Raw genomic sequence first — 9491 nt, forward strand, 5'->3', positions numbered from 1 at the left:
TTATTTTAGTACTTTCAGTCTGTAAAAGAATTTATATATATATATCTGTGTAACAAATATAACGTAAATTTTGCAACATTGAAATGTCCTGTGATTCAAATAAACAACATTTGACGTTGTTAAAAATAGCTTGCAATCGTGATCATTTAATGCACTTCCAACTTCATCAAGAAAAACATGTTCAAACAATTGTGCAAATGAGTATACGCCAATGTAAAATTTCAATCAAGTGCACATATTCTCACTGCGCATGCAAATAAGTCTATATCTGTACGCGAATTGGGCGTTATTCCAAAAAATTTATTTTCTAATTGTTGGTTGAGTGGGATATCTATTTTAGTTGTTTACTTCTTCTCCCAGATGTCAACTTCCACCTGTATATACATAATAATACACATTTGCCTTTCTATAAAAATATTTTATCTATTATTTTAAGAAACTGTCTTCAATATTAAAATATATAAAATAGTGTGTGATTTATAGAAAAATTATATAAATTATATGTATATGATTATATGTATATAATTGTTATATATGTACTTAAATTAACGACTCAGTTCGATTATTTATTTTATTCCAAGTCAAGAAAAGAAAGCAAAATTATTATAGTCTACTCATTTATAGTTACTCTATGTACAAAGCTGTATTTATAGTATAAATATAAATTATAATAAATACTACTCGCTATCTATATGAGCGGAAGAATTCCACATTAATATATTAAATCCATTAGAAGCTAAAATGCAATTCTTCTGAGGATGAACACTTATAGACACAGTAGGATATTTAGTTGGCTTAAGTCCTGAAAGTTTTGCAATTACTTTTTGAGACACAAGATCCCAAATCCATAATTTGCCATCTGCTGAGCCTGAAAAAATTCTTGTATCTTGACAGTTTACGATTGATTCTAGACATAGATTTTTTCCACTATGCCCTGTAAATTCACCAAGTAATTCTCCAGTATCTTTATCAATTAATCTAATCACTTCATCTGCGCAACTAACAATTAAACATTGGCCATCTCTGGTAAAACTTGCACATGTGACAGCATCTAAAAAACATTTTTGTTTCGTCAATAAAATTACTAATTTCACGTATTATTATTATTAAATTCTCTTATTTACCTCCCATAAAATCTGTGCAAAGTTCTCCTATGCGTATATCATAAGTACGTACTTTACCATCAAAAGAAGCAGATAAAATCTCATGATCTGAAACTCTAACACTTGAAATAGAATCTTTGGCATCATTCAATATTTGTACAGCTTCCTGTACCTTAGAACGTCTATCCCAACACATAACATTATTATCACGAGATCCAGAGATTATCATAGATGAATCTTCATTAAATCTGCAATATATATATATATATATATATAATTTATAATACATATAGATTTTCAATACTAGTAGCAAATATTGAAGCCTTTTTATATTAATGCAGCTTTATATTAATTCAGGAATAAAAAATAAACTTTGTATTAGTATATACCAATACCTCTAATAAATTATATTATAAAACTTCAAATTCATTATATAAAATTGTAACAAAAATCTACCTTACTGTTGTGACTGGACCAGCGTGTCCTCTAAAACGGCGTATAGGTGTGCCTGTTGCTACATCCCAAAGAATTACAGATTTATCTAATCCACAAGATACAATTTGACTACTATCACAAGACGCACAGGCGTCCATAACCTCATCACCATGTCCACCATATGTTTTTAATGTGGTAGATTTATATGGATTCCATAACTTCAACTTTCTATCTGATCCGCACGTTATACAATAAGAACCATCGACTAAAATATAAAATACGCGTTAATATATAATTCACAAAAATAGTGTTAAAAATTATAGTAACTTATTTACCGCTAAATCGTACAGATCTGATAGCTCCTTGATTACAGTTTATTTCCTTCACAAAATTGTATTCAATATCCATCTTTTAAACAAGAATATATAATTTATTTTATTGTTTATGCAGTTTAATCTTCGGAACATTGAGTGCTTTCCAGCAAGGAGTACAGTAGCTGCGTTCAGCAGAGGTATCAACTTAGCACAGTCATAAAATTTGTGAATTTGATTGGTGTACGCTTTTAAGCGGGGTCTACAATGAAAATTTAAGGCGTAAGATTTAAGAAATTGACTAATTACGGTCAAATTATAGAAGAAAAGTCAATTATGATTGATCAATTTCTTAAATCTTACGCCTTAAATTTTCATTGTAGACCTCGCTTTAAGCTTTAAGATAATATGGGTGCGTTCAAGGAGACACTATTAGCACTATAATTACAACGTTATTAATATCATTCTTAGGGCCAAGAACGCGAAAACGATAGCAAGTTCCACGAACAGCATTATAGCTTTTGTCCACAGGACGCGGCAACACTTGCCGCGCTGCGGAAGTTCGTGCGATAGCCAATCAACTTCTAGTTCTTATCGAAAAACGGCATGTTGATTGGCTACCGCGCGGCAAACGTTGCCGCGTCCTGTGGGCAAAAGCCATTAGCGTAGTGTTAGCATTTAGTCTGTTCTTTTTAGCTGCACTGCTAAACTGGCTCAATAAGTTAGAAAGATACAAGTATATTTTGTTTCATAGCTTCTACCCACAAGAAGCCACGCGGAAATTCTTGCCGCGCCGCAAGAAGCGATGCGGCAGCTAATAAATTTTCAGTTCTCGTGGAAAAACGGCACGTTGATTGGCCGATAACGTCTTTTCTGGACATCATTTAGAAATTTATTCTGTGTCAAGGGCGTTACGTTTCAATAGATATGTGAACGAACCGTGATTAGCTGTCAAACATCGGGTGCTTCGATACATCGAGATTTGCAATTACCGCAAACGTCAGTTACGTCGGTCAGTTATGCCGGGACGATCGCGACGGGAACGGCGTTCGAAACCTCGTCCTGTGTTTCGCGCGATTTTAGCCGGTCTGAAAATTAGTTACCGCTGCTGAAAGTGCCGAATGCAAGGTACGTACATTTGTCATAGCAAAGTATCGTAGTAAAACAGTCCCGAGAAGCGGGTAAATGCCCGAAATCGCGGGACGAAGTGTCGGCTGTGTCAGCCGAATAATGTCGCGATCAGGCCGTTATGGCGATCGAAAGTTCAACCCGTTGCTTTTCACGTTTCCGACCCTCTGGAGGGGAGGTTTTTCATGCGAAATGTCGTTGCAGGTGCAAGAATTAAGTCTCATGTACTTGTCGTAGCGAGATACCGTCGAAAATACTGCCAAAATCAAGTGTTTCGCGGAACCACTGGTCGGTGGTATCGAGTGAAGTTCGCTCATATTTGTACTTCGAGAATCGTAATCTGTTCGTTACGAGTGGTCAGTTAAAAGATGGCTATCGCGAGAGGCGCGACGCTGACCGCTCGTCCCATGTTTCGCGTCGTTTTCGGGCCGAAAGTGCGAACTTCCTCTGCGAATTATCGCGTCCGATGACAACGTCGAATGTGAGCCTCGCGTTCGTCTCGCGCAGTGAGTGACCGTCGTGGTAAATAACAAACGCGGAAAGTGCGTCAGTCGGGAGTGTCGGGCAAGTGTCGTACGTTCGTCATGTTCTTCACTGAAAAGGATTATCTCATGTGAGGGTCGTCATCGGGAATGTCAACACAGCGCAGCATCTTCGTCGGATCGCAACAGCGGAGAATTCGAATTGCAGCTTCGGCCGTCATGAAAAAGGTTTGTCGGTACCGACGTATTAATACGGCGGAGGCCTCAACAGATGGCGCCTCTGCATGTCTTCGGTATGTTGAATCTAGTGTACTGTTTTTGAATTTACGTAAAAAATCAAGCAACCAGGCTCTGCTCGAGGTACGATAAATGGAGCGTTATTATCTGAAACTAAGAGTCGAAGTGAGAAGAGCGGTAAAATTTAAGAAACAATGTTGCACTCTGTATATCTCGAGATAAACGGAATTTTCTCGTGCGTGTTGATGATCGATATTAATGTCTACGATGAAATCTAAATCTTATTCAGATGACATTACTCGTGAGATCTTAAAAAAGAAAATGACGATCCTGCAGAAGAAAACAGTCGATAATGTCGGTAGTAACTGGCCCGGCCAGCCGGGTCATTATCTGGAACGTTATCCCAGGTTGTTAGTTTTTGCTTGTCGGTATGAAGTATAATTTCCTAAATTCTGCCGTGCACTTTAAATTGATCTAAAACGGACTTAACGAAAAGATAATAATTTACAACGTGGATTACGATAGATGTGTGTGAATTCGGTTTCGCTGACGGAGGTGATCGATTCTTCGATTGACAAGATTCGGCTTCCTGAATACTTTCATACCGCATTCACGATCTTCTCATCCCAGAACAGGAAAATAACAGTGACGTCAAAATAATACCAAAATGAAAACGAGATAATGGTTGTAAAATTCATTCTTCGATCATTTTTTCATTATTTCGACGTCATTCTCACATCATCTTTACTTTCTGTTCTGCCTGAGATCGTGGTGAATTTACATGTAATTGTGATGTTACATCATAATTATACACGTACTTATTACGGTCGCTAATGCGATACTAAGAACTTCAGATTAGTCGCTCGGTATCTTTGTACAATTCTTCCATTTATCGTCGCGGGAAATTATACAAATAATATGTAATACATATAAATAGAGATGAATATTTCTGTGTGAACGTTTACTACAAACTGTAATCTTACTAAAGGTGACTCTCAATTAACATTATTCTTTTGATATTTCCAAGAGTTCTCACAAGTCAAGTCAAGCATACAATCTTCTAACATCATACACGTTAGCTCAAAGACAGCAGATTTGTTGTGATTTGTAACAATCAATTTCTTCTGACTGAACATTCTATACAATGCCTCCAATTTTCTCTAAGTGATTTTCTCACAGCCTGAGATGTCAAATAACTCCGGAAGCTCTGCTTATATTTTGTTTAAGCCCTAGGCGTCGATATTTTTGCAGTTTGTCATGCTAAGCCACTTGAGATTTATGAGATTACACAGGTTACTCAGGCCTTTGTAACGCAGATCAAACCCATTGACATCTATTGCTTCGAGAATACTGTATGGTTTACATATATTAGGTAAATATAAAGTATCATTCTTGAATCTATCCAAAAATTGGAGTCTTCGTACCTCACTCTGCCTCTGCGATGCACAATACAGAAACATACCGCCCCCCGGAAACTTACCGACGTCGGGAAACTTACTCCCGGAAAACGAAACTTATCGACCCTGGTAACTTATCGACTCAGTTCTTGTCAGTAAGAGTGGATGACACAGTAACAATTGATCAATAGTAGGTAAAATTACTTATTTAAGTTTCTTTGGGTCGGTAAGTTACCAGGGCCGATAAGTTTCCGGGGATTGGTAAGTTACCATAGTCAAAAAGACATTTTAGATATATGTTTCTTTAATTTAGGCACAGATATATGATATAAACCCGAAAACCTATTCCGAAAACCACAAAGCTTCGTGAAGCTGGCCACTCGATATTATCGATGTCAGTGTTTAATTATTGCTACATTGTGCATCAAACTTCTGTATCGAATCTGTACTTGCACAACATTGGCGGCTAATATCGTCACAATAGTGGCAAGCTATGCTGTCCAAATATTGATCCGCTTTAAAATTTCTACATATGAATTCCGATGTAATCGAATGTTCCTAGTCGTGATATTTTAATCACCAAAAAGTGAACGACGGAAATAATTATTTAGCGAACTCGCGACAAGCTTCTCGGAAAAGAAAGGAAGGAAGAGGGGAGAAGGATATGAGAGAAGAAAGAAACAAGAGAAGAAGGGGGGGGGAGGAAGATAGAGAAAGACTTCCGTTACCATTCTGAAAAAAGCAATTTGGGAGTTTGTGACCCGTTACCTCATTAAGCGAACGGCATAGTACCGGAAATTCACCGCCATCTTCTTTGCAATTTAATTCTTGCATTGTTACACAAAACGCGGTCAAATGCCGCGGCGTGTCTTACCTTAAAACATTCTTGTCGAGCATGAATTCAAGGCGATTATACTTAACAAAGTATTTAACGGTGAGCAAGAGCATATTCTCCTTCTAAATCGTATACGCACACAGCAGCTTGGTACGGTTAATCTGTTGCAACAAACTTTTGAGACTTGTCTCGAAAACAAATGAAAATCTCGGAATTAATTTTAGAATGGATAATTTTTTGAAAAATTTCATTCCCGAAATCCAAATATTGCAAATTTAATTTTTCAAAGTACAGATAAAAGTATAACTTTTCCGAAATATTAGAGAGATTAATTAAGAGAATGAAAGAGAGAAAGAGAGAGAGAGAGAGAGAGAGAGAGAGAAATCCGCATTAAAATTACCAAGTTAATTCAACTGGCTAATTTGTAAAAGTGGAATAACACAGCAAACAGCAAGTGGTATGTGACAATGTTGTGCACCGAAAAGAAATACACCTCTCAGTATCAGTCGATACTCATCTTCCTTACTAGATTTTCAGAAAGAAACCATTTTTCTTTATACAGTGTCTAGTCTATCTTTTTCCGTCTGCGCTTATTAGCTCAGACAAAACAATTAATTCCTCGCCAACTATTGCGAATTTTGCAAAATTGTATATGACTTTACTGCTCGGTTTTACCCATTTTATTTGGACACCACGGTAATCGAGATTAGTTTTGGACTATATATATATATATATATATTAGGTGCATATGTATATACGTACAAATCGAAATGGCCTTTTTCTTGCTTGCTTGTTGATGAAACGTCACCTGAATTTTGCGTAATTCCTTTTAGTTTATCGCCTTCACGACTGATCATCATCGTAATATTATGTCGCGACGACGTCGATCTTCCAGTGAAATAAGGCGATAATGAAAGCAGCATTAGAATGGACACGTTTAATATTTGTTGTAAAAAAAAAGAAAAAGAGAAACAAAAAAAACGAAGGTGAAGGAGGGAGTGAAAGAGAGAGGGCGCGAGAGAAGGAGCGAGGGGAAGGGTGCAAGGAGGAGAAAGAGCAGATAAGAGAGAAGAGAAAGGGATAGGGAGAGAGTACTTATCAAAAACTAATAATCACCAAATATTTGATAACAGATGTTAAATATTTTGTAGCTATTATTATTTTATTTATTTGATTTAACTTTGAATAAAAGTTGTTTATGTTGCAGGCCAATTAAATATTTGTTAATTAATACGAAATTTCGTCAACAAATATACCAAATATTCCGTCGAAATTTCTAATTAAATATATTTATCAAGTATTACCAGCTTCTTTCTCAGTTGTGTAGTAGTATACGGATTACACAAAGCAAGAGTCGGCTCAGGCTCATTAATGCAAAAATGCTATTATTCTGCTTCACATTGCGTTTATTCCAGGTTTCGTAAACGGCCGCACATCGTTTTATATGCGCGACAATATTGGTTATATACGTCGCAATGGAAAGACGATGCTTTACGCCACCGCTAACAACGATATTTACGACGCGGCGCGTTATAACCGTGAACCTCTAGGGGCAATCAAGCTCTCATACCGTAATCATAATTATTTCCTTAATTACGCACAGATAGTACACCAGTACTCCTCATCTTACTTCCAGATCAGACGTAAAAGTTAAATCACTCCGCACAGCACACGAAGCTCAACCGCTACGGCTCCGACTGCTTTTTCGTTGTGGCACGGTGCTGACGCGTGCTCTTTAAGATTATTTTACATTGCTATATTTTAATTTTGTTTTAATCGAAAGAGAAATAAAGTTGAATAATTTCAATTATCTTAACTTGGATTGTTTAAGATACGGCAAAAAAAACGAACGCGTTCTGTTACAATTCCGGGTATTTATGTATAATTCACATTAATTAATTAATTTTAGATAATAATATATTAATTTCATATATTAATTTCTTACTTTATGAAGTGAGAAGAAAACGGTGTTATATCTCATATATATTAACTAATTTGATAAAAGGAAATTACTTATTCACAATTTAATTCATTAGTTTTATTTATATGTAATATAACGCCATTTGCATGTTTTGTTAACTCCAGAATCTCGAAAAGTGGAGACTTTTTGAAAAAATTTGTTTACGAATCGCAAATTGATTAAATTTCTCACTTGAGAAATGCGTTTTTGGAAGTTTATATTATTCTCTGACTTCTCTATCTTTGTACATTTTCCAAACAAAATCCATAATTCCTTTTTTAGTGAAAGAAACACCCCCAAGATTGGAATTCAATTAGGTTCTCCTGGGAAATTTTCTATATGGGTCGATAATAAAATCTGCGCTCGATATTTCTTACGTCGTGCGTAATGCCTTGACGAGTCTTGATGTGCGTTAGTTTCTCGAATTCTCGGAAGACGATATTAGGCTATATAAAATTTCATGCCGAAATGTCGATCAAAGTTGTTTCCGCGCGAATGTAGGAATCAAATGCTCAAGACAACGATAAGCATTTCTCCCTCTCTCTCTCTTACTCTCTCGTTGATAAGAGTCGACATACTTTTTATCAATCAATCTTGTATCCAGGCCGACAGACAAGTTTGCTTTCCGCTTGTAATAACCTTAATATTTATCACCAATAAAAAATACGGAAGACGATATAGATAGTAAGTTGACGACTAACTAACGCAATAGAAAACCGCTTTCTCCGTATTGGGCTTCGGGAATTATGGAAATGTGGAAGGAGCACGAAAATATAATTAAAATTACGTGATACGCAAATATAATTAAAAATATAATTACAATTACGTGATACGCATGCACAAAAACAAACAAACAAGTAAAACGTCCATGAGATGTCTGGTAAAATTTTTGGCAATTAACTTGATCTTTTACCTATCTACTTCTGCAGAACGTTGTTTACACCTGGGAGACGAGATCAATTTTCGCTGAGTTTTCAAAGGCAGGTTTTATTATTTATCCGGCAAATATGCCTTTTAAACAATTCATTAATAAGCCGACTACATTGATTAAAAGGACGACTATATAATATTACAGTTACATTAATTAAAGAATCGCAATCGCGAATTATCGAAATATTCCTCCTACTCCGTTAGAATCCCTCTATAATTATAACAAAACCTTATAAATAAAACAAAAATTGAATCAATCGAGCATTTTCACAAAATTAAAATAACCTTTCATTTAAATCTCATTTCGCGCAAACAAATGATTAATATTCGCTGCCGATTTGTGAAGAGGTTCGCAAAACAGAAAAAGGAAAGACATGCCAGTTGGAAACTTTATTAGTTTCAACAAATCACCCATAATACCTATATTGTATTTATTGTACTTATTTTCTACGAGGGCAATGGTTTGCGATCTACCATATAAAAGTTAGTGTCGCGTTTCTATTACGTTTGCGTGAACATTCAGCTGTATTAAAATTCGATGGAGACAACTGAGAGCAATTGAGTAGAAGTCTCATTCTACTCATGAATATTTCTCTACTCCTGTAAATTACGAATTTTTGTTTCGTCCCTAGGTAATCCAGGAAAATTCAGTTACACTGAAACGGAATTGCTT

At 35.9% G+C, this 9491-nt stretch overlaps 1 protein-coding gene across 1 annotated transcript; it reads right to left on the minus strand.

Moving 5' to 3' along the window:
* Positions 1-527: 527 nt before the first annotated feature.
* LOC106751651 (WD repeat domain-containing protein 83) lies at positions 528-2043 on the minus strand. The gene is made up of 4 exons (XM_014632618.1): positions 1874-2043; positions 1560-1803; positions 1125-1351; positions 528-1051 (listed from the first exon to the last, which is right to left on the minus strand). The coding sequence occupies exons 1-4, from the start codon at positions 1944-1946 to the stop codon at positions 678-680; spliced, it is 918 nt and encodes a 305-aa protein (XP_014488104.1). The 5' UTR covers positions 1947-2043; the 3' UTR covers positions 528-677.
* Between the last annotated feature and the right edge of the window lie 7448 nt (positions 2044-9491).

This window comes from Dinoponera quadriceps, unplaced genomic scaffold, assembly GCF_001313825.1.
Source record: "Dinoponera quadriceps isolate SergipeBrazil2010 unplaced genomic scaffold, ASM131382v1 scaffold115, whole genome shotgun sequence".
NCBI lineage: Eukaryota > Metazoa > Arthropoda > Insecta > Hymenoptera > Formicidae > Dinoponera > Dinoponera quadriceps.

Excerpts from the sequence above, each read along its gene's own strand:
- LOC106751651 (XM_014632618.1), bottom strand. The coding sequence starts at position 1,946 with ATGGATATTGAATACAATTTTGTGAAGGAAATAAACTGTAATCAAGGA. Across the intron at positions 1,352-1,559 it reads GGTCCAGTCACAACAGTAAG|ATTTAATGAAGATTCATCTA; the intron begins GTAGATTTTTGT and ends TATATATTGCAG. Across the intron at positions 1,052-1,124 it reads TTGCACAGATTTTATGGGAG|ATGCTGTCACATGTGCAAGT; the intron begins GTAAATAAGAGA and ends AATGTTTTTTAG.